The following is a 26,061-nucleotide window of genomic DNA, read 5'->3' on the forward strand; positions in this document are numbered from 1 at the left end:
ATTTACCCTAAGCTGGTTTCCTCCACTAATAAGGACTCTAAAAACTATATATGGTCCTGTATTTTGAAATTACATGGTCATGAGCAAAAATATAGTCGCTCCATGTGTGCTCGTCTTCATCTCCATGTTTTATCATGCTCCAAAGCTCGTTCATCTTGTCCATGATAGGCCGTGAGCAATACAAGCATATATAATTTAGGCAACACCATGTTCTAATGAACATTAGAAATAATCCTAAGAAACAAAAGTTTCCGATAATTTAATTGGCATGCTCAAGTTCTAGTGATTGGTCCCTGTTTTTTTAGATTTGAACATGCGTAGCGCCAATCATTATGGGTGCAATAGCGGTAGCGATGTCCTCATCACATGAGCTCGATCTTTTGAAGTCATACATAACCTATTAGTCTAGTCTAGAAATATTTATCGAGATTTTTTGATACGCATGCTTTCAAGAACTATAGCGCGATATGCGACCGGGACCCTTCTACTGTGAATTGAGTATAAAACATACTCACACATAACATATGAACCAAAAAATAAATATTAGCAAAATTAAGTATGGGTTTATTTTAGAAAGATATATTTCTAATGATAAACACTAAAGTTTTAGTTAAAACAATTATATCGTCATATTTTAACCACACGCATAACCAGGAATATCAACTACTCGGTTCAACTCTAATAGACAATGGGTTAAAATCTTTGCTTAGTCTTGAGCTACTATAGTTTTATAAGCGGTATACAAAATTTTATTTGGTTAACTTGAACCTAATCCCAGCGAGTTGGCTTTGCCCGTTTAACATACCATTGTGGGTAAAATTTATAAAATAAAATACGAAAAATTGATTGAAATGTTTTCTTTTAAATCCACCTAATGATGTCATGGCTAAACTTCTACAAATAGTGTAACATTCAATTGGTAGGTGGTTCTTGAGAAACTTACGATGTCCACAAATATTCCAAAAACATTCGCATCTTTGCTGCCTTGTAAGAAAATCTTCCACTTGTCCTCTTGTCAAGTTGATAAAGCACTCCTCCAATGTTGTCAACCAGCTTTGCAAACTCGTGTTCTTCCCAATTCCTGGAAGCCTTCTTGTTATTAAGGGGTAGCCCTACCTTGTTTTGTTAACTTATTGCATCTCTAAAGCACCAAACTTCCACATTTTAGGAGATGGCCTATCTTCAATGGCTCGATATGAAAGACGACCAGCTCTACAACATTTTGTGACATATCTTTCAAAACCAAGTTGTGTATATGCATTTAAAATATACCCATGGGTGGAACTCTCACTCTGATTTGATTACCAGGCTGGGGATAGGCAAACCACTTATCAATGCATCTGTGTTGCTCTGGTGGCCACATATACAAGAGTTGTTAGTGAAGTTAGCTAGAAAGGGTCGTCATTTCCCTACCATCCAATCTTCCACCTGCCAGATTTATCGTTGCTATTTTATTATAATGGGTATCAGTATCCATTGGATAAATCCCTCCGCGAAATCCAAACAGAGAGAATGGTTCGAATCCACATTAGAACGAACCATGAAAAAGGCGTTGAGCGGGTGCAAACTCGAGGAGCTAGGAAGGATGGAAGAAAGCTTGGTCGTTTTTTCACTGAACTACTCGAACTTTTTGTTAGAAAAGCGGAAATAGCTCAGTTCGAGAGATCATGTGGTGAAGCCGTAAGCGATAGTGCTATGAAACTCCATGCCACATGTACGAGATAGGCACTGTCATCACAACAGACATGTCTACCATAACAAGCAAGTGATTCATCGTGGTTCTGTTGAAACTCGCCCACAGAATCGATCACATCAAATCACAATAGAGATGCGCAAAAAAAACTTCGGAAAAACTAACGCCCACACGTGTGGACGTTTGCATATCGCCCACACGCCTCCATCACCACTCATTTTGCCACGTATGAATAGACGACATCAGCAGAAATCTTTTTGGTTTTCGGCTTAAAAATCTTTTATCTCCTAAATAAAAAAGCGACCTAAAAATCCATTTTCACCATTAAATCCGCCTCGACGAGATCTTCAAAACTAGACCCCATGTTGATATGTTTCGACGAATATTTTTTTGCCCAGAAGTTGCCATGATGTTTACACTATAGTTGCCATAGTGCTTAAACTAAAGTTGCCATGTGGCAATTTTAGTTTGTAGATCATGGCAATTTTAGTTTTTTTATGATGGAAATTCTAGTATTTTGACCATGAAAATATTTTTTTATTGAACCATGGCAATTTTAAGTGCATGTATCATGACAATTTTAATTTATGGTGCATGGCAAGTCTAGTTTCTTAATTCTCCGTTTTATAATATGTTAAAATTTACTTTTAAATGTAAAAAAATAGTTGAAACATATCATGGCAACTTCAGTGTAAATATCATGACAATTCATGTGCAATAGACATGGCAACTTTTAACCAAATTTTTTTTTGCCGAAATATATCGATATGAGATCTAGTTTTGAAGATCTCGTCGTGAGGGATTTAATGATGAAAATGGATCTTCAATCGGATTTTTCATTTAAGAGATAAAACATTTTAAAAACTGAAAATCCGAAAAGATTCTTGCATGCATGCATGCGCTGACGTGGCAATCTATTTGCATTAGAGACGTGTGGTGCGTCTTCTTTCCTGCCACACGTGTGACAGTTATCGACGTCCAAAAACTTTGATAGCCAAGGGCTCTTGTCGTGCCCTTTGTTTTCCTCTTTATTGCTTTTCTGGTTTTCTCCGTGATACAACTCACGCATGGCATATGTATATGGACTGTGCTAACGACCAGTCAACTGGTCGTTAGCGACAGATCCGCACGACCGTAACTCAGCTTCCTCTCGCGACCCGCACGCTCGATTCCACCGATTTTTCTTCTTCTCTCGAAAACCGTATATGTCAATAGTAAATTGCTAGTGGTTTTTCTGGTTTTTTAGCTACACAATATGAAAAGAAAATAAAAGTGCTGGAAAGGAGACTTGAACCCAGGTCTATTCATTAGAGTTTGAGCCCAATGACCAACTAAGCCACCCTTAGTTGTTGTCTATCAAATATAAACAAGGTTATTTTAACCTTTCTTTTTTCTGCCATATCAGCAATAATAATTGTTTTTGCTTGGTAACTTTGGCATGACCAGCGTGATAACTATGACTTGAGCAACATGATAACTATACTATGATAAGCCTGATAACTATAATATGAGAAGGTTAATGACTATACGATGAGAAGCACGATAACTTTAGCATGGGGTAGTGGTAACTTCACACTGGGGTATGTTTCGACAACAAAAAGTTACCGGGACATGTTTCAGTAACGTTTTTTACATGGGTAAAGAGTTATCAAATGTGTTGTATGTAAGTTACCGGTTGTCTGGTGCGTAAATTACCATGGTATTTGCACTAGGTTATCAGGGCATATTCCTAGAACTTTTCGCCCAAGGTGAAAAGTTATCAATGCGTTTATATGTAAGTTATCAGATTAATTGTATGTAAGTTATCATCTTATTTACACAGGAAGCTACCGGGGGTATATTTTAACAATTTGTTCACCTCAGATGGTAAAAAAGTGGTATTTTATTTGAACTTGTCAGGAGCCAAGTAGTGGGTGAGTTGACTAGTGTGTTAAGATCTCAATATTGAAGTCTTGAGTTCAATTATCAGCTTTATCATGATTTTTTAGGCTATAAAACTACAAGGTCGAAACTACAATATGGAAACTACTAGCATCAAGATTTGTTTCCAACATCTTTTTCTCCCAAAATTATCAGGCCTGCGATGTGTGAGTTATCAAGCTATTCGCACAAAAAATAACCAAGGGGTATTTCATCAACGTGCCTCCCTCCACCCGGTCGGCAAATTTACCAAGACCTATGCACATAAGTTATCAGGTCAGCGATGTGTGAGTTACCGTGATAGAAAGAAGAATTTTTATAAATCACTTCGGGTGAGCTGGGCCTTCAAGCGGCCTCAATACGCCGGGGTTGTAAATGACATACATATATTCACATAAAAGTTATCAAAGTATATTTCATCACCTTTATTGGCCAAAAGTTATCAAGATCGGGTTGCATAAGTTATCAGGTCTCCGATGTATGAGTTATCATGCTATTCACACCAAAAGTTCCCGGGGGATGTTTCATCAACACCCACCCTATGCCAAAGTTATCAGGACTAAGTTATATAAGTTATCAGATCTGTGATATGCGAGTTATCAGATCTATGATGTGTGAGTTACCATGCTGTTCACACAAAAAGTTACCGAGTGGATGTTTCATCAACTCCCCCCTCACCCCCATCCCTGCACGAAAATTAATAGGGTGTTATCAACTTGAGACTCACGAAACTAGATATCATGATGATTGTATGTGAGTTATTGGAGCAATCCATAGAAAAAGAACAAGAATTTTTTTTTCATTTCTTTTCTCATATAGTAGTAAAAAGGTACAAATACCTAGTTATCTTTTGATAGAGAACAACTAGTACTAGTTGTTGTAATGGTAAGGATGATGTGTATAAACACAACATGTGCTAGGTTCGAATCCTACATGTAGCACTTATACTTTTTTTAGCACTGAAGGAAAAAAATTAGCGCTGAAGGAAAAAAAAGATGGGCAGGAGCGACAGGATCAGAAAGAAAGATCGAAGGAAAAAAAGCGAGCGGGCGCAGAAGCGATCGTAAAGAAAGATCGAAAGATAAAAAAACTGGCGGGAGCGATCGTACGTATCTGTCGCTAACTACCAGTCGGCAGGAGAATAGCTTTCTCGTATGTATATATACACAACCCAACGCACACAGCCATACGTACAAGTCCTAAACGGACTTGTATTGCACGTTGACTCACGTAGGCAATATACTATTAGAGCATCTCCAACAGTCGCCCCAAACGACGCGCGCGCGGTAAACGCAGCTTTTAGCGCGCGCGGGGCGGTTTGCCGTGCTACCGCGGCCGCGGGAAACAAGCGCGCGCGGGAACCGTTAGCGCGCGCGCGAATAGGCGCCAGCTCACGCGCGCCTATAAAAGCTGCGCGCGCCACGCGCCTTCTCCACACACATCTCTTCCCTCTCCCTCTCCCTCTCTGCCACGCGTCGCTCCAGCGCCCCGCCACCGACGCGCCGCCATGCCGCCGCGCCGCCGAGGAGCGTCCGGCTACCGCGGCGTCCGCCTGCGGCCCAACGGCAGCTACACCGCGGAGATACGCTCCGGCGAACTCCGGCTCGCCCTCGGCACGTACGGGACGGCGCGACAGGCCTCCCGCGCGTATGACGCGGCGGCGTGGCGCCTAGGCCGGCCGCGTGGCCAGATGAACTTCCAAGATGTGTACACGCTCGAGCAAGCGCTCAACCTCGCCCCTCTGCCTCGTCTGAACACGGCGGAAGACCGTGCGGAGCACGCCGAGCGGCAACGCCGCCTCCTCGTCGCCCAGGAGGACGAGAGGGTCATGGCGGACTGGCGCCAGCGCCACCCGGAGGACGTCGCCTACGAGCAAGCCTATTGGGCAAGGCGCCGCGAGGAGGACACGCAAAGGCGCCGCGCGTCGCGGTTGGACAGGCATCGGCGGAAGGCGTTGGCGAATGCGCAGTCCGACCTCGTTGCAGCAGGTGGGCGGTCGTTCTTCACGCCGAACGATGAGCGGTGGCTGGACATCTGGCTATCTACCTCGGACGACACCGCCGAGGATGATAGTGGTGGTGATGATAGCGACTTAGAGTAGTCTTTTTTTGTTAATGCAATCTATGTTTATCGTTTGTCGTTTTTATTTTATGCAATCTATGTTTCGGATGTAAAGTACCTTTGTATCGTTTAATCTATGCAATCTATCTAGTTTTTTTAAAAATTTCAACTTTTAAAAATGCATACATTTCTAGTCGTGCGCGCTGCATTTTAGCGCGCTGCTGGAGCGGCGCGCGCGCGCTGTATTTCAGCGCGGCTGCTGGAGCCAGCGCAGACGGGCGCGCAAAACCAGCCGCAGCGCGCGCGCTAACAGGTTTTTTGCGCGCGGCGCTTTAGCGCGGCTGTTGGAGATGCTCTTAGGACACAGCTACCAAACCTAGACCAACACGTACGGAAGTTGTGGATTATGTCCAACAATCTCCCCCTAATCTTGATGCTGTCATCTCCTTCATGCTCTTTCTGATCTTGACTAGTTGAAGGTCCGCAACTTGTTGATCCAAACTCTGACGTATGATCCGAATTACCAGCCCATACGATCGCATTTACGTGTGCAACATGCAAGACTGGACACATCATCAGTCTTCACGTCGTCCAACTTAACTGGTCATTGTCCCACTACACGCCGAGCTTAATCTTCAACTGTCATATCTGTACACTAAGTATGAGCCGCCTGAAAACATGCAGAATTTCCTTGCTCTACAATGTTGTGCCACCTCCATTGCTTGGCCGCTGCCTTGCATTCGGTTCGCACCATACTCATTGTACTTGCTTGCAGCAGATCTACTCTCCACAGCTCGCACACCTCCTCGCTTTACGATGGCTTCGTCTACCATCGTCCGCCTTCGGCATCACACCGAACCCACACTGACTGCAATCCGGACACTCCACGAGGACGTGGACATGACTCACGGAACACCATGCATACCACTTTAGCTCCAACAAATCATCACCAAGACGAGCACTTGGACACGACGACGACTCACAGACGCGACTGGACAACTGACCGTGCAAACACGCATGACTCCTTGACTCATTCGACTCCCCCCACCGACGATCTTGATGAGCTCTAGCACCGCACCTCGGCACCACCTTTCCCATCAACGATCTCCTTCCACCTTCTTTCTGACGACAACCTGCCGTCTCCCTCCTTGTCGCTCCAATGAACGACGATCACCTGATCATCCTCGTTCGTCGCTCCATCCAGCGACTATATTGCCCGCCCCGAGGCGCTAGTAGGTCACCACCCCAGGGCAAGCGCGGCTTCACTCGAACCTTGCTCTGATACCAATTATTGGAACTCGCCCACAGGATCGATCACATCAAATCACGACAGAGATGCGCACAAAAAACTTTGATAGCCAAGGGCTCTTGCCGTGCCCTTTGTTTTCCTCTTTATTGCTTTTCTGGTTTTCTTCATGATACAACTCACGCGGGGCATATGTATATATACACAGCCCAATGCACACTGCCACACGTAAAAGTCCTAAACGGACTTGTATTACACCTTGACTCACGTAGACAATATACTATTAGGACATAGCTACCAAACCTAGACCAACACGTACGGAATTTGTGGATTATGTCCAACAGGTTCGTCGTGCCACACACTAGAGGAACACTGATGTAAAAGAATTGGAGCATCATGCCAGCGCCATTGAAGGTGAGAACATGAAGTGACTTGGGAGACCCACAATCACAAAGAGGTCCACACGATGCAACTGAATAAAATGAATGGATAGCTATTAGCATTTATTCCTCGCAAACTCTTGGCTTTGAAGAATACCCAAGCAAAGGTGTACATACATGGGACTAAACTTAGATAAGAAAAACGTTGGCAGCAACAGTGACCAATAAATCCATTAGTAGTAACTAAAAATTGATGCTTTCTCACGCACAAATCAACTCATACATCAATATCCAAACAGTGGCATAACTATACAAGCTAATCCATGCAAGGTCACACAGGTTAGGTGGATCGGTTCATACATGCACACTGTAAGAATAAATGGTCTACAATTTCAACATGACCACAAAATTGACGGGGTTACATCCCCATGCCAACCTCGTTGTAACAAATTATCCTTAAAAAAAGATACGGAAAGTCTAAATGCCATACATGTTATGTAGTACACACACCTAACAAAAGCACCCTTGCAAAAATTGAAAAATACATCCAGATCTTTGGGTGTCAAAGTCTTTTTCCTCATGCATCCACTGGCGACACGTTGTGAGAAAAGCACGTGCCACCTCTTGGCCTCCATCCCAGCTGAGCAAACTTGTTGAAACTCAGGAGTGTGTATAAGCAGTGGTTAGGAATTTGTTGATGTAGACCAAAAGACGTCGTGACTGCATCTGCATAGCAAATCACCGCCCATGAGAAAAATATGCCAGAGAGGGCATGTAGAACGCCCCAGGCCTGACTAGACGGAGTCAGGGAGCACAAATCTCACACGCTTCCTGACGAGGCCGAGACTGGACAACCTTTGTTGGTCGGAACTCGAGCCGGAGAACGAAGAGGCGCAACCACGCTGTCCGCTCCGTAGGACAACACAACCATGACAAACCTACAAAAGAAAAAAAAACAAAGATGGAGAACCAGATTTAAGGACACATCATCTTGCACACTCCTCCCAACAATATGAATAAACACCACCGGAGCGAGTGCGAGGTGGGAAGACCTTATTCCATGCCGCCGACGAAGCCATCGTCTCGTCAGCGCCGATCAAAGGCAAACCCTAAATTTATTCCTAACCCTACCACCACTAGAAAAATATTCATAGTTAATTAATACATATTCCCTCTGTCCCATAATGTAAGACGTCTTTTGACTCTAGTGTAGTGTCAAAAAAACGTCTTACATTATGGGACGGAGGGAGTAGATTATTAGAACAAGACACATGAAGATATATGTAGTCACCTTTTCTTATCAGTAAACAAAGATATATATTAGGGAAAACACATGTACTCTAAGGTGAATGAATGAAGGGTGTTGCTATCATCGAAAAGTAGAAAGAAAACTTAAAGCTATTGATGAAAAAACTTGAACAGATATTGTGTAGTACAACTTGCACTGTTTCACAATATGCAAGAACAAGTATATAGCAGTAATTTCCGGACAACAATATGATTTGGACACACGCCGTTGAGTCAATTTATAACTGCAGCTAGCCCACTCTAAAATATCTTTTTTCATTAAGCGCTCTACATGAGTCGTGCAGCTTGAGCACTGCCATTTGTGTGTGAGGTTGTTGTCCTCATTCATGAAGACATTGAGGTAAGATACAAAGCTTGCCAAACCAGCCGCCATTAACACAAAAGTTAGGCATACTCTCGGGGAAAAAAAACTTAGGCTGTGAATCAATAGACATGCATGGGTACGGGAAGTATGGTGAGGAGTTGGGAGCGACTATTTGTATAGATATGTAACATGTGTTAGAGAAAACAAGAACCTAGTAGGCAATAATGCTTCCCATCGAGACATGTTGCTGCATTGCATGCATGGATATCTTGGAGCATTGTGCGGGAGCCACGCGGAACCCCTGCACACCAAGCAATTAAGATTCCTCGAAGCAAAAGATATCGCCAGCCTATGTTTGGACATCCTACAACCATGGCGAGCCCGTGGCCAGACCTTAAAACGCCATGGCTATGCACGCCGGGCTAGCTCTCCTCTCAGGTTAAATTGCACATCCTTCCTATATAACTTCGACACACACGGGATGCAGAGGCCGTCAACCTGCAGCATCCTCCCGCCGAGCCGTCGCCTGCCTCCTGCTCTCTCTCGGTCTTAATTTGGCCTGCCCTCCCCGCGCGCACACCGATAAATAAACTCTCGACGAGGGCGGTCGAGAAGAGACCGAAAGGAGCAAGAAACATGGCGCGGCTCTCCGCCACCACCACCGCCCTCCTCCTCGCCACCGTCGTCTTCTTCATCGCCGCCGGCGCCGCCGAGGCCGGCCCGACCCACAACGGCGACGCCGTCACCAAGGACTTCATCCTCGCCCGGGGCATAAAGCTGCACATCTCGAAGCAGGGCACGGCGACCGACCACATCTTCGCCGGGGGCAGCAAGCTCTTCATCGCGAGGCACGACGCGGCGCCGGCCGACCACGCCTTGGCCGGGGGCAGCAAGCTCTTCATCGCGAGGCACGACGCGGCGCCGGCCGACCACGCCTCCGCCCGGGGCAGCAAGCTCGACGTCACGCAGAGCAAGATCAGCATCCCGAAGAAGAGGCTCGCCGTCTCGCAGAGCAAGGCGTCCGTCGTCCAGAAGAAGGGCTTCATCTTCTTGGAAGGGCGCAAGCTGGCCGCCGGCGGGGGCGCGTTGCCGTCGGCGGACACGGCCGGCGCGGCCCCGGGGGCGGTGCAGGCGTGCGACCAGCTGGAGGCGTACCAGCGGGTGTGCCACACGCTGCTGCACCTGCCCGGGGTGACGACGGCGCGGACGCTGATGGAGACGGCGGTGCGGGTGGCGCTGGGGCGGGCGCGGGCGGCCAAGGTGACGTTCGACGCGGCCAAGGCGGCGTCCGGGGCCGGGAACCCGATGGCGTCCATCCTGGGGTCGTGCGAGCAGAACTACGACGACCTGGTGGACGCGCTGGAGGAGGTGAGCCGGGCGATGCACAAGCCCGGCACCAGCAGCGAGAGCCTGGTGGAGAAGATGACGGCGGCCAGCACCTACGCCGGCGACTGCGACAACTGGTACGAGGAGCGCGACGTCAAGTCGCCCTACGAGGTCATGCAGCGCCACCTCGCCCAGATGGTCTCCGTCGCCCTCGGCCTCGCCAACAAGAAGCTCTGAGCAAGCGGATCCATGCATGGAAACACACGATCGACGTATGCATGCTAGCTATGCTATGCTGCACGCGCTGGTTAATGGACTCTTGATTTGTGAAGGGCGTGGTGTGGTGTGGTGTGCTGTATGCCGTATGCATGCACTTGATGCTATATACGTACTATGTGATCAAGGTTTGAGGAGGTTTGTAGTGCTAGTGTATGTACAAGTATGCTAGCACGGCAAGCAGGTTGATCTCGTTAATCTAAAATATTTCATTTCAAATCAAATGTTACTCTATTTGGCTTTCATTCCTTGTGTTGGAAAATGTCTTCAAAACTATGACTTGATGACTGGAGTGGTGCATGACATCTTTCTTTTCTGTGGTTTTCCCGTTTTGATCTTCTATAAAATGCCACATTATCCAGCTGGGAAGGTAGCTATAGCATTCCAGATTTTCATTGTGTTTACTGAAGGAGAAGAAGTCCACATTAGTTGACGGAATGGGAAAGATCGCATGCTTTACATGGTCTTGCACTGCAAGTTCTCCCGCAAAAAAAAAACATAGATGCATTGTTAGTTTGCCTTCACCGACATCGAGGATCCTTACGAATGGTGAGATATTGAGTTTGCTAACGAAGATCCTTAGGAAAGGCGAGATATTGAGTTTGGTTGCTTGATGATGGTAGGTCGCTCTCAATTTTGATTTGTGCTGCTGGTTCGTGTGCAACACCCCATGTGCCCACCTCGCAGCGATGCACTTATGTTGTGTTTCAGTTTGGAAGATCAGATCACCAAATTTGGTGCAGCTACCCATTTTGAGCTAGAATTGTTCTTCACGAATGATGAGCTGGTGATTGATTAACCAATACATTCCTCCCATAAGGAACATTGTTGTCACATAAGGGTGTGTTTGGTTGCAGTAACCGACTGGAATTTCACGGGTCCAACCCGTTCCTGGACCACGTTCTCGCGTTTAGTTCAGCGATGGAACCGGAACCCACTGATTCTCGGGAGCGGCATATTCCCTCAATATGGGCACGGGGTCATACCTCCAATTCGGTGGAACCACGCGGAACGGCCCGCAACTCCCTCGTCTCTTTCCCCGTCTCCATATGCGACCCCGGCGGCCACTCCCACCTCTCCCCCTCTCCGGCGAGGCCTCTCCCTCGCCTCCCAGCGGGGCGACGGCGAGCTACCAGCGGGGCCGGTTAGCGGCGGAGTGGGGGAGGCAAGCAACCCATCAGCCATACCGGCGTGGATCTGATGTCAAGCCTCGTGCGGATCCTCGGGGTCGTCAGGCTCGGAGGCTCGCGAGCCGGCGACGGAACTGTTGACCTTCCTCCCGAGGCCCGTGCTCGACATCATCCCGTCTTGTACCTGGCGCCGCCGGTGGGAGGCCCTCTCCTGTTGGTTAAGGCACTGGATCGATTCATCCAGAGAAGACAGATGTATGTTAAAAAAGCTAGCTCAAACCACCTTGATCGATTGATCCAGCAGCTTGTTGTGAAGCCGGCATGGGCTAGCTTGCTCACATCGATCCGATTACATCCAATTCGATTGATCCAGCAGCCTTCTGTGAAGCCGGCATAGGCATGCCACTTGATTTTATTTTTCATCCTTGTATGTGCTGTTTTTTGATATCAAAATTCAATTCAGTGTAAATATTCAGTCGAAAATGTCGCTGAGACGCCAGCCCCCTCCTTCCCCCGTTCCCCTTCTCCTCCCCCCCCCTCCTCGCCCCTGTACCCCCGCGCCGCCTCCCCGAGCGAGGCGGCCGGGGGCCCTGCCTCCGCGCGCCTCCAGCGCCTCCCCGCGCGCATCCCTCCCCCGCCGCCGTCAGCCTGCGCCGCCGGCCCTCGGCCGCGTGATGCTGGCGGCGGTGGGCTTGGCCTTCCCCGCGCGCGGTCCTCCCCTGCTCGGGCGGTGATGGCCGGCGGCGGTGCGCTTCGGCCGGTGGCGGTCCGGCGTCCTGGTGTGGAGGCCGGCGGTGCTCGCCTTGGTGGTGCCGCCTCTTGGCGGCGGGGTGGTCCGGTGGTGCTGGCCGGCCGGGGGCCGTCCCCGGTCCAGATCTGGGCCCGTAGGGTTCCTTCTGGGTCCTTGCGGGTCGGTTCCGGCGCAACCGCAACGCTCTCTATATGAGGAGGCTGGGGAGCGGCTTGGACTGGGTCAGCGACGCCGGCGGCATAACAGCTGCTGCGCGGAGGCGGGAGCTGTCCGGGCCTTTGAGGGCCCGGCCGGGCCTGTGGGGCCACGGGCCCGATAGGCTCCTGCCATGGCGTCCGGCTGGCTACCGTCGTGGATGGTGGAGGTGGGGCCCTCCCGTATGCCGATGGTGCTGTTGCTCTAGTCCCGGCTCCTCTTCTCCGTTGTGCAGACCATCTTCGCGGTGCTGTGGTGAGACAGCGTGGGAAGGTTCGTGTTCGTGTTGGCGCAGGGTGGTGGTCGGTCTGGTGGCGAGCTCCGGAGTGCCTGAGGGAGAGGCTAGGATCGGGAGAAATCTTTGTTGGCTTGGCCGACACCGACGCGGTGGCGCCTGAGGGTGCCGCCGGACCTTCTTGGAGGGCGTCGGGGCTACCCTTCCTCTCTCCTCGCCGTGTACCGGGGGAAACCCTTGGCAGCAGCGTCGTCATCGTCGCGTCCCTTCTTGGAGGTGTTGTTGGGTACATGCACTTCGGAGTCTCGGAGCTTGGTGGGTGATCTCCGGTGGACGCAGCGGTCACGAGGCTTCGTCGTTTTTGTCGATCCGCCGTTATCGGCATTTGTTTCTTTTCTTTTTTCTCTTTCTTTTCTTTTTGGGCGTGTTTGTGCTGCTTCCGCCCCAGCCCCTATCGTCGGTTGTATCGGTTGGTTGCTTTGTAATACAAAGCGGGGGGAAACCCTTTTTCGTCAAAATGTCGCTGAGAATATAGTTACAACTGTTCGTACTGTAGTGGTAATCTCACTATTTTTATACACAAGATGAGCTGAACTAAATCTACTACATTCCATCTCTTCAACCAAACATTAAAATGTAATCATTCCATTCCACTCAATTGTCTGCACCAAACACACGAACGGAACCAACCCGTTCCTATGGAATGGAACCATGACATTCCATTCTACTACGTTCTCAAACCAAACACACCCTAAGCAAACACGGCATAATGATGACAACCGTCACCGATGGCACTAAGAGCAACTCCAACGTGGCCGACCCAAACGGACGACGCATTTGTCCGCTTTTTGTCTGTTTGGGTCGGCCGCCCGTCCGGCGTCCGCCCAGTTTTGCATTTGGGTCAGCAGTGCACCCAACGCGCCGACCCATTTCATGTCCGCACTCAACTTTTTTAAAAAAGGGCCCGCGGCCGATCATGCCAGCGACCATGTCTCATGCCGGCACCATGCCAGCGCCGGCATACAATGTCGGCTTCAGAAAATATCACCACAGTTCATGCTGGCGCATTCGCCAGCCGGCCGGCACACATGCCAGCACACAAAAAAGGGTGGGACATGAGTTCGACCACGCCATCGCGGCTTCCATGGTCATGCCAGCACATATGCCGGCATATAAAAAAGATGGCGCTCGCCGCCATAGATCACCCGTCGTCGAACTTGAGCATGTCGGCCTGCATCTTCTTGAACCACGGCCTCTTCCTTGGCGACACGGTGTTGAGATCCACCTTCATGATCTTCGCCCCAGTCATCATGCTCGCGAGAGCCACTTCTTTCGCCTTGGTCTTGGCGTTGGCGGACTCAATCTCTAGCATCTTGGCTTGCTTCTCCGCCTCTAACCCGAACATCTTGGCTTGCTTCTCGGCGTCCATCTCAAGCCTCCTCCTTTGGATCTCCATGAAAGCGTCCATTTGCTCCGCCTTGAAACGCCGGTGCTCCTCCTCCCTTGAGTCCTTCTTATTCATCATGCCCTCCACGCTTGCGATCAAGGCGTTGGAGGCCACATCCCACTTGTCCTCCTTCTTGGAGTTGGTCTTCCCCCACGGCCGTGCCGGCTTGCCCTCCCCAACATCCTCCACGGCTTGCTTCCCCCCACGCGACTTGAGTGCGGCATATTGCGCCTTGAACTTCTCCTCGTCCTTGATGACCCGAAAGCAATGGGAGAGGTTGAAGCACTTGCCATTGTGTTGAACCTTGAATGCCTCCAAAGCTTGAAATGTGTTGGGGATATAACTATTGAGTATAAACCGCCCAGGAGGGGCCAGGTTATACTCATGGCGATTTACCGGTATTGAAGCCCATGAAGACATAGAAGATGGCGACTTACGAAGGAGATTTACTAAGAAAGCCCAAAGCCCAAAGGTGGGTTAGGGCCCATAGATGTAAACCGCCATATGTGTGTATGACTTGTATTGTAAGGTATGGAAGAGTAGATACCGAGCCGGACTCGTTTATGAACCGGTCGGGATTTTGTGAGCCGCGGGGCGTCAACCTATGTATATAAAGGGACGACCCGGCGGCGGTTTTGGGCAAGAGAGAAGAGATCGAAAGCTAGATCAAGCGTATTCGTTCTCTGGTAATCGAAACATAAGCAATACCAACCTCAACTGGATTAGGCTTTTACCTTCATCGCAAGGGGCCGAACCAGTATAACTCCTTGTGTCTTTTGTCCCGCTTAACCCCTTTAAGCTAATCTCGTTGCGATGGCTCCACGACTAAGTCCTTGCACTAGGACATCTGCCGTGACAACCCCATGACAGTTGGCGCCCACTATGGGGCTATCGCACGATGGTTTCGAGTTCTTGAAGGGCAGCTTCGAAGGGATCAAGTGATACGTTGTGGGCCTGATGACCAAGAGTCGTCGCGACAAGCTCCACATCGACGATGCAGGCTGGGGCCCTGAGGCCAGCACAATTGAGTATGGGTACCGGGTCCCCTTCGATGGAATCCACGTCTTCATCGACAAGATCGGTGAACCGGGCCCTGAGCCGGACATCTGCACCGACATCATCGAGACGGCTCAGTGTGCATGACCCGCCTGAGTTCGACCCACTGGGAAGCGTGCCTTCGTTGGATGTATCCACGGGGCCGAATTGGAAGGATCTATATCTGGTGGTGAGATGGCCATCTACTCCGATGGTGAGTCGTCCACAGGCGAAACCAATTCGATGTATCAACTGCAAGACGGACAGCTTGGGGGCTATTCCGATGGCGACAGTATTCCGGACTCCCATGAGCCGCTAAACAGAGTGGCAATCTTCATGGCTGGCACCCAGCCGGTTCTCGGTTCAACATCCGTCGCAGCCATGACTTCCAGTGCGGCAGCGGAACTGGCAGCTGGTGCTGGCGGGTCAGCTCACCCGTCGACTCAAGTTTTAACAGATCTGTTGGATGATCTGGCAACTCTGATGGAAGTGGAGGTAACCGCAGACAACTAGGAACAACATAAGGTGGATGTGGCTAAATTGCGTGAGGAGATAGCACAAGCTAAGGCGGAACTAGAAGCGGAAAACACTAGGATGGCTGCAGAGCGGGCCGTCTTAAATGCCCAGGCACAGCGAATTCAAGCAGACTCATAACGGCTTATGGTGGATCAGAACGCTTCAAACAAAGTATGGAGGAGAAAACGCCAGAGTCGTCTGCCCTCGATTTATGAGTCAAGGAACCTCTTCAACACGCCCGGGGCAGGGGCTAGTAACCCACCAGTGATAAACCATACAGTTGAGGCGCCAGGGGGTGGAGCGTCGGGTCAGCCGCACATAGCAAGTTCTCCGCATATGAATAACACCTCGCCTCAGCACGTAGTGACGCCGTCGGGTCATTATTCCACCCCTCTGGACAAAATGATTGCTGCAGCTACACGATTGGCGGCTCTGCCAGTCGAGGGTGAGACTCCAACAACGATTGAAACTAGAAGGGCCAGGGAGCTTCTTCAAACGGCTTTGGTACAACAGCAGGCTTATTCCTATAGTCGTGACTGGATTCATTCGACTCCTCGTCCAAACCGGAGCTACAGTAGGCACATGGATTCCCCAGCAGTGTCAAGCAGCACTAGTAGAAAACAGGGCTTTCGTTTGGGCCTGGCCAGCCCATTAGTCCCGGTTCAGTCATGAACCAGGACCCATGGGGGAATTCGTCCCGGTTCGTGAGCCCAGGGGGGCGTCCGGGGCCTCGTGGGCATTGGTCTCGGTTCGTATGGACCCATTTGTCCCGGTTCCAGGCACGAACTGGGACCAATGGTCCTCTCTCCTGGCCCACAACCATTGATCCCGGTTCGTGGCTTCAACCGGGATAGAATGCTTGGCTTTAGACCCGGTTTCTACCATGAACCGGGACAAATGACTTACCTATATATACCCCATCGCCACAGCAGAGCACTCCACAGTGCTCTGTTTTTTTTGGCCGGCGAGGGGAGGGCATTTGGGTGCTCTAGCTCACCTCCTATGCACATGAGGTGTTCGATGAAATGTCCGAGCCACACTAGTTAATCTTTCTCCTCTCAAAACTCGAGCTCCGAGCTCCATTTTCCCCGAGATTTGTCTAGGTTTAGCGGTCTATCACGTCCCGTCCCCGTCTTCACCTCCGTCGATCGCCCGCCCTGATCTCGTCGCCAGCACCACCGTGGTGAACCTCTTGTTCTTATCTTCTTTCTGAAATAAAAAAATTCTTACTTTAGATAGATACTTGTCTAATTTTCTTACTTTTATTATTCCTTGTTATTATATAGTGTGATGGTTTTGGTATCCGCCCCCATCGGCCCTCGTCATGTCTATGATTCGGATGTGGTATATATTATCTTTTGATAACCATTTGATTCATTTATTATTTATGACAATTATACCGACCAACGTGACATATTTTATTTATCTAGGAGGTGGTTGAACCAGAAATTCCAACCGACCCTATTGTCGAGAGGTTAAATTTAGTTGAAGAAGAAAACAATTACGTGAAGGAAAAAATAAAAAAATTGAGGAGGAGAAGATGATATTGGAGTTGCATGTTGCAGATGTCGTCGATGATCACAAGATCAAGATGGATGCAATGCGACTGAAGATTAGAAAGATTAGAAAGTATGCCATTCATACCGAGGCTTGGTATCATTATGCAGTTGGATCAGTTGTTACCTTGGTTGCGATTATGATCGCATTTGTTGTTGCATTGAAATGTTTTACATAATTTCAATGTATGGTTTAATCAGATGCTCTGGAGAGCTATATGTTGTTCAATGAGAACTATGTATGTACTTCGGTTTTAATGTGATGATGAACTTCTATTAATTTGGTCACTTATCTATTCATGAGAGGGTTGAAAATTGATGATGTGGCTTTGAATGGTGCATTTTGAACACAGAAAAACTATGGAGTTCAAATAAGTTCAAAAAAATGAAATCCCTTTGTAACAGACGAGTTTCCGTATGAAACCCTGATACTTCGAAAGAGATTGTCCGTTTTGTACACGAAGTGCATCCAGTTTTTGCCGTAACCCTCTCTACTTTCTTGCACATGCTATGTGGGTGAAATGATGATACCATGCCAACTTTCAACCTTTTCAGAGTTCATTTCAAATGCTTTTCAATTTCATGGTCTTATAGCTCAAAATAATCAGTAAATGCATGAAAAATAACAAATGAAGTCAGAAAGGGTTGAAAATTGATGATGTGGCTTTGAATGGTGCATTTTGAACACAGAAAAACTATGGAGTTCAAATAAGTTCAAAAAAAATGAAATCCCTTTGTAACAGATGAGTTTCCGTATGAAACCCTGATACTTCGAAAGAGATTGTCCGTTTTGTACACGAAGTGCATCCAGTTTTTGCCGTAACCCTCTCTACTTTCTTGCACATGCTATGTGGGTGAAATGATGATACCATGCCAACTTTCAACCTTTTCAGATTTCATTCCAAATGCTTTTCAATTTCATGGTCTTATAGCTCAAAATAATCAGTAAATGCATGAAAAATAACAAATGAAGTCAGAAAGGGTTGAAAATTGATGATGTGGCTTTGAATGGTGCATTTTGAACACAGAAAAACTATGGAGTTCAAATAAGTTCAAAAAATGAAATCCCTTTGTAACAGACGAGTTTCCGTATGAAACCCTGATACTTCGAAAGAGATTGTCCGTTTTGTACACGAAGTGCATCCAGTTTTTGCCGTAACCCTCTCTACTTTCTTGCACATGCTATGTGGGTGAAATGATGATACCATGCCAACTTTCAACCTTTTCAGAGTTCATTTCAAATGCTTTTCAATTTCATGGTCTTATAGCTCAAAATAATCAGTAAATGCATGAAAAATAACAAATGAAGTCAGAAAGGGTTGAAAATTGATGATGTGGCTTTGAATGGTGCATTTTGAACACAGAAAAACTATGGAGTTCAAATAAGTTCAAAAAAATGAAATCCCTTTGTAACAGACGAGTTTCCGTATGAAACCCTGATACATCGAAAGAGATTGTCCGTTTTGTACACGAAGTGCATCCAGTTTTTGTCGTAACCCTCTCTACTTTCTTGCACATGCTATGTGGGTGAAATGATGATACCATGCCAACTTTCAACCTTTTCAGAGTTCATTTCAAATGCTTTTCAATTTCATGGTCTTATAGCTCAAAATAATCAGTAAATGCATGAAAAATAACAAATGAAGTCAGAAAGGGTTGAAAATTGATGATGTGGCTTTGTATGGTGCATTTTGAACACGGAAAAACTATGGAGTTCAAATAAATTCAAAAAAATGAAATCCCTTTGTAACAGACTAGTTTCCGTATGAAACCCTAATAACAAAAATGAAATCCCTTTGTAACAAACGAGTTTCCGTATGAAATCCCTTTGTTTTAGAGATCATAAATAACTTTTTTGTTACAAACTTTAATAGCAAAAAGAATTATCATAAAATGAAATAAATAAGTAATTTGAAACAAAATAATATAAACTTTAATAAACTATATAAGTAGAAACAAAATAAAATAAAATAAAATAAACTTTAATAACATAAATAAAATTTATGAAACTAAAATTATCAAAGTATTTTCTGTTCAAAACATTATAAGCAACCTCTAGTATTATTGAAACTAAAATTATATAAATTGATGCAACTAAAATTATCAAAGTATTTTCTGTTCAAAATCATTAAAAGCAAAAAAGAATTTTCATAAAGAACTTTTTTTGTTAGAAACTTTAATAGCAAAAAGAATTATCATAAAATAAAATAAATAAGTAATTATAAACAAAATAAAATAAAATAAATAAGTATTTTGTTGTAAGTAGAAACAAAATAAAATAAATAAAGCAAAAAAGAAAACAAAAAAACTAGGAAAAAATAAAAAAATTGCCACCTACTGGGCCACTAGGCCTGAATACGACTAGAAACCCATCCATGGGCCACGATTCAGGCCCGCAGAAGGCCCAGTAGGCCCATCAGACATAGCAGTCACAATTAGGCCCGTAAGCGTGCAATGGAGAGGAGCTCGAGAGGGGTGCAGCAGTGGGGCTTATAAACCACTGCGCGCCCCTCTCAACTAGCGAGGTGGCACCAACCGGGACTAAAGGGGCTCACTGGTACCAGTTCATGGCACCAACCGGTACCAATGCCCCCTCTTTAGTCCCGGTTGGTGCCACCATCCGGGACCAAAGGCCTCTACTTCCCGCCCTTTGGGCTGCTGAAAAGTGACCTTTGGTCCCGGTTGGTGGCACCAACCGGGACTAAAGGGTGCATTGGTCCCAGTTGGTGCCACGAACCGGTACCAATTCCCTGGGTATATAAGAAAACACTTAGCAGTTTCGACCAAATCCATCACTTCTTCTCCCCCGACGCCCCTGCTCCTCCTCGCCGTCGCCGCCCGACGCCCCTGCTCCACCTTGCCATCGCCACCACCACCGACGTCGTCAGGCTGCTCAACGTCGCCGCTGCCGTCGCTGACGCCCTCTGCCCCGACGATGGCGTCGACCCTCTCGCCCCTGCCAGCCCCGACGCGCCGCCCACCGTGCCCCGCCGCCGCCTGTGAGCACCAGCCTGCTCCCGCGCCCCTACCCTGCCACGCCAGCGCCGGCGTCGGCCCCTCCGCCGTGCGCCTCCGCCCTTGCGTCGTGCTACTATTAGATTTTTAGATGTTTTTTAGATGTTTTTAGATGCTATTTATAGATGTTTTTACATGTTTTTTAGATTATTTTAGTTTATGTTTAGTTTTGTTTTAAGATTAGGAAAATTTCAGATGTGTAGTTATATTTATTTAGATGTGTAGTTAATTTAGATGTTGTAATTTGTTCATAATTATTGTGCACTTTTGTATAGAAACTTTATTTTTTTCATATGTACGAAAATGTAGAGTGAAAACGAAAACAAACATATAAGAAAAAACAAAGGAAAAAATGAAGAAGGAAAAGAAAACCGCCCGGCTCGGCCACCACCGCATTTTCATAAAGTGCTTCCACCGCATTTACATGAGGGGGGGCGTTGGAAAAATAAGAAGAGGAAGAAGAAGAAAAAAAGATGAGAACAAGAAGGAATAGAGGAGTGGAAGACTTTTTTTTCTTCTACTTCTCTATTCCTTCTTCTTCTCCTCTTTTTTTTCTTCTTTTTTATCGCAAACTAGGGCAGAGGGTTGAGGGTCGGGAACTAGGGCAGAGGGTCGAGGGTCACCCTCTCGACCGTGATAACTTATACCACGGGAGCACCCCCCCCCCCGGCCCTCTCGCTCGACCAAAACTCTCGAGGACACCCAAACCCTAGAAAAAATGATGTCGGTCTCCTACCCCCTCCCGTCGCGCCCCTACCCGACAAACTCTCTCGAGGCCACCCAAATTTACCAAGTTAAAAGAGCATTGTCATCGAGGCCACCCCAAACCCTTGAAGCGTTGTCGAGGCCACCCCAAACCCTTGAAGCATTGCGGAGGCCACCCCAAACCCTAGAGAAGCAGCGTCGAGGCCACTAATATGATTCCTTATTGTGATTAGCTAGCTAGTTCTACGTTTGCCACTAATATATATCCATCTATCATGTTTGAATAATAATTGCCATGTTGTAAATATTTGCAGAAACTATGGAGCACCCCCGAGATGAAGCAACAAAAGCGATGTTGGGGGACATAATTGCAAAAGGAAGTGATGCCATCTTGTCGCTCAACGACACCGATGGTCTAGAAGGACAGGGTGAAGAAGAAGGCTATGATTATGATGGCTCCAGTGACCCAATGCCGGTACAATAAGGAGACCGTGATGACGGCTCCAGTGACCGAACCGAGTCCGGCCAGGTATATATATTAGTTAAGCCTGTGCTGACTAGCTAATTGATGCATTCATTGTTTTCGTATGTACACATATTAATTAACTCTCGTCTTTCTTCTTTTTTCTAGCCCTCCGGATCGAGCACAACTTCGGTAAAGAGATGGGGCCTGAAGAAAAAATTGCGCTCGGATGAAAGGTTTGAGATCACAGCAATCGCGCGCGATGGCAAGCCGATTGAACCCATCCGGACAAAGGAAGCATTTGTTGCTCAGTGCGGGGTTCTTGTTAGGGACTAGATCCTGATCATTATCCACCAATGGTTAAAGCCTAGGAATGAAGACCCTGAGGTGTCTTATGTGTACGATATGCAGAAAGATGATCTTTGGACAACACTTAAGGCAAATTTCACCCTACCACCAGAGGAGGATCCGGAGAAGCCAGTTAAAGAGCAATTGATCAAGTCTCATGCTCTTAAGAAGATGGCAGAACTATTCAGGAGATGGAAAATGATCTGAAAACATCATTTGTCGACGAAGAAAAGACACCAGAATTCACCAGACGGTATGAGAAGATCAGAGATCACTGGTCCGCATTTGTGGCCCACAAGACACCGGACAAGAGTAAGAAGATGTCAGCGACAAACAAGAAAAATGCTGTGAAGAAGAAGCATCACCATCGCACGGGGTCAGGTGGCTACCTCAAAGCCCGACCGTTGTGGGCCAAGGCTGAGAATGACCTGATTTATAAAGGGGTCGAACCAGAGACATTGAACTAGACAGACCGTTGCCGAACTTGGTTCTTCGGGGTTGGTGGAACCTTGGACCCTGTATCAGGGAAGTGCGTTTGGACGGACGAGCAACTGCGAATACCCATCACGAGGCTTCAGGAGTATATCGAGGCAGCATAGCAAGGGACGTTCGTTCCAGACAGAGAGAAGGACGAGCTCACAATGGCCCTCGGGAATCCTGAGCACCCTGGACGGACACGAGGCACGCCAGGCTCCGTTCCGTGGAAGGCTGGGTTTCCGGACGCAGGCGGTTACAAATGCCAGGAGAGGAGGAAGAAAGTGGAGCATAGCCAACTGCAGGCGCTGCACGCAAGGGTACAAGCGATAGAGGAACGAGAAGCAAATCGTAGCAAACGACCTGCCGAAGCTTCCCCTGAAGCTACCCCGCCATATCAGCAGAGAAGCAGCGTGGCTTCCACCGAGCAGCTTCAGCTGGAGCCTGTCTTCACGGCTCCTGCTAGCTACCCCGTGGATGCTATTACAGAGTCTCAACATTGCCACCTTATGACGCAATGGATGAAATTCAAAGTCAAGGCGGCTGTTGGCTCTTTTTTACCTACTGAACCTGGCGCAACCTACCACTGCCGGTTGATCCAGAAGGATATGCTAGGGTGATTGTGGATGAAATAACGGACGGATTTGAGGACCTCGATCTTGACCACCCTACGGGTGAAGGGGAGATTCGGCTGGGTTCTTCTCTGAAGACTCCATGCCTATGGCGGAAGGAGCTCATCAACCTTCCGAACTAGATGCCTCCGCCTCCTCCTCCTCCTCCTCCGGCGAGTCAGGGCACTCAGCCTCCTCCTCCGGCGAGTGATCAAGGCACTCAGCCTCCTTCTCCGGCGCGTGGCGGCATTCTGCCTCCTTCTCCACCTGCACCAGCACGCCCAAGAAGCCAGCCTCCTCCTTCCCCGCCTCGTCAACAAGGAAGGAAGAGACCCACCACTACTCCCGCTGCTCTGGAGCGTCATAGTCCTTCTCCCGCGGCTCATAAGAAAGGAAATACAGCCGCAGCCACTCCGTCTGCTCCGGCGTCTAGCAGTACAGCCAAAGGCAGGAGGAAATACAGATTCGGTCCTTCTTTGAAGACTCCAGAGAAGTTACCATATGAGAGGAGCCTGGAGGAAAACTTGAAGATCATTCGAGCCAAAGTGAAGAACTTCTTTGAAGGGGTGAAAGCAAAGAAACATCCACCTCCAGAGGAGAAGATAGATCTGGTGAAAGCGAAGCGTACTCTGGCTGACCTAAAGAAACCACCAAAGTCTCCGCCGAAAGGCAACTATGAGCGCATTATTGAAAAGTCATTTATCGAAGCGGAGCGGTCGAGAAGTACTGTCAGTGATCAAAGGTTAGCAGAACTATGAGCTGGGAAAAAATTGCCTAGCTCGGTGAACAAGCGAACCAATCATTCCCCCCGCTCCAGGTGTCTAGCGATATCGTCGCTAATGATCCGGAGATGGTGCCCGGTTATAACAATCTTGGAGATTACCTCCCCGACGATGTACATTATGATTTCTTGGAGGTGGACGAACACAAATACGAGTACGGGAAGCCTCTTGTCAAAGATGAAAGATCTCTAGCAATGATGATGTGAAGATTCCATGATTGGTACATGAAAACCTGCTGAGAGTATGGGGGGACGAATATTTTGACGCTGAGAGTTAAAGAGGAGCATGACCTCGCTGGAATTGATCTGTTGAATGTTCCATTTGAGGAGTTCTTCCAGTTTTTCAATCAAAAGGCCCTCGATAAATTAACGGTCACTTGCTACTGTCTGTAAGTAGTACTACTTCTGTCATTAAGTCTCTATATATAGGTCAGCTCTTTCATTGCATGTATTTTTAATTATCCTCACTATATTATGCAGATTGAAGATCGCCAAATTGAAGAAAAGACAAATCGGTGATATTGGGTTCATTAACACAAATCTCATAGATGCATATATGGTTGAATTTCAGGCCAGAGATACCGAGGCCAAGTTGCTACAATCGTTTGTATTAAATCAAAACAAAGCTATAATACTCTTTCCTTACAACTTCAAGTGAGTATTAATGTCTTGTGCATATTCGGTTTCCCTTATTAGTCGAGGTTATAGTAATGTAATTGATGAGTTATGCATGCGTGCACAGCTTCCACTATATTCTCCTAGAGATTAAGCTTGAGCAGGGACTACTAACCGTCTTAGACTCGAGACGAAAAGATTCCAAGGAGTATGCGGACATGACTGAAATTCTAGAGAAGTAAGTTAAATTGATCATTATCGCACCATATCAGCAACTTTGTTCATTTCCTGATATCAAGTAATTGTTTTCTTTGTCTGGCAGGGTTTGGAAAAAATTCACCTCAAAAACTCCGGGACTGCCGAAGAAGCTGCAATTTAAACACCCGAAAGTAAGTACTATAGTAGCATGTTCCACGCATCTCCTAGTGATTCAAGCGCTAGTTTCATCAATACCATTTAGCATGCTTACTTATCAGTTTGATTGACCTCTATTTCTTGTAAAGTGGTTGTGGCAGGAACAAGGGAATGATTACTGTGGATACTACATTTGCGAGTCCATCTGCCACACGACCTGTGAGCGGGGCTACTCTGACAAACAATATGAAGTGCGTAAATAATAATATTCACAATTTTATTTTATTACGATCATTTGTGTTGAGTTTCATTTATTCATATATATGTATTGACCCCCTTCTTCAAATTAGATATTTCGGATGCGGGATGAACTCCTACCACCAGATCGAATGCGAGCAATTCAAGAGGAATTGGCGGCATTCTTTCTTGACCATGCGGTTGATAAAGACAGAGAATACCATGTGGACCCTGAGTTCATATATAGTTAGGAGATTATATTGTAAGAGATAATTATATTGTATATATGTAGCCAGTAGCATCGGATAGATATACGAGAACTTGTTGTTCGACCAATCTCTCAGAGAAGGAGAGGTGGTCGATATCACTTCTCTCTGTATGCATATGTTCATGACGATCTTCTGTTTCCTTCCTTTGCTTACTAGCTAGCGTGTCTAGTCCTCTCTATACGTATAGTACGTAGCGTCGACCAATCACGGAGATAAGAGAGGACACTTCTCTCTATTAATTAGCTAGCTAACACAATATATGAAACACCTAAATTAACCCCCCCCCAAAAAAACCCTAACCCCCCCCCCCTTCAGAAAAACAAAAAACCCAGCCCCTGAAATGCTGACGCATGGATGCCTATTGGTCCCGGTTGGTGCCACCAACCGAGACCAAAGGGCCTCCTGCCTGGGCTCGCCGCACCGACCACGTGGAGGCCCATTTGTCCCGGTTTGTATAAGAACCGGGACTAAAGGCCTAGGGCATTAGTAACGACACTTTAGTCCCGGTTCAATAACCGGGACAAATGGCCCTTACGAACCAGGACAATAGGCCCTTTTTCTACTAGTGCAGTGAGCGGCGTCGTAACCCGCCCCATGGACATGAACCGCACCGTAATACTCAGGCTCTGATGGATCAGGATAGAGCACGACAGGAGGCTGAGATGGCGGCTCAGTAATCGGCTCGTCAGCCATCGCCGGTTTATCCGACAACCTCGATGGAAGCAAGCGTAACTTCCAAGAGCACAGGCGTACCATGTTTAGTGCCAGCTCTGCTTAATGAGCATCTGCCCAAGGACTTCAAAGGACCTC

The 26,061-nt window shown here is 47.3% G+C and overlaps 1 protein-coding gene across 1 annotated transcript; it reads left to right on the top strand.

Moving 5' to 3' along the window:
- Nucleotides 1–9,356: 9,356 nt before the first annotated feature.
- On the top strand, nt 9,357–10,759 carry LOC123097337 (uncharacterized). The gene has a single exon (XM_044519052.1). It carries the CDS (start codon nt 9,549–9,551, stop codon nt 10,473–10,475), a length of 927 nt encoding a protein of 308 aa, XP_044374987.1. The 5' UTR covers nt 9,357–9,548; the 3' UTR covers nt 10,476–10,759.
- The last annotated feature ends 15,302 nt before the right edge of the window (nt 10,760–26,061 follow it).

Source organism: Triticum aestivum, chromosome 1B (assembly GCF_018294505.1).
Source record: "Triticum aestivum cultivar Chinese Spring chromosome 1B, IWGSC CS RefSeq v2.1, whole genome shotgun sequence".
Taxonomy (NCBI): Eukaryota; Viridiplantae; Streptophyta; class Magnoliopsida; order Poales; family Poaceae; genus Triticum; species Triticum aestivum.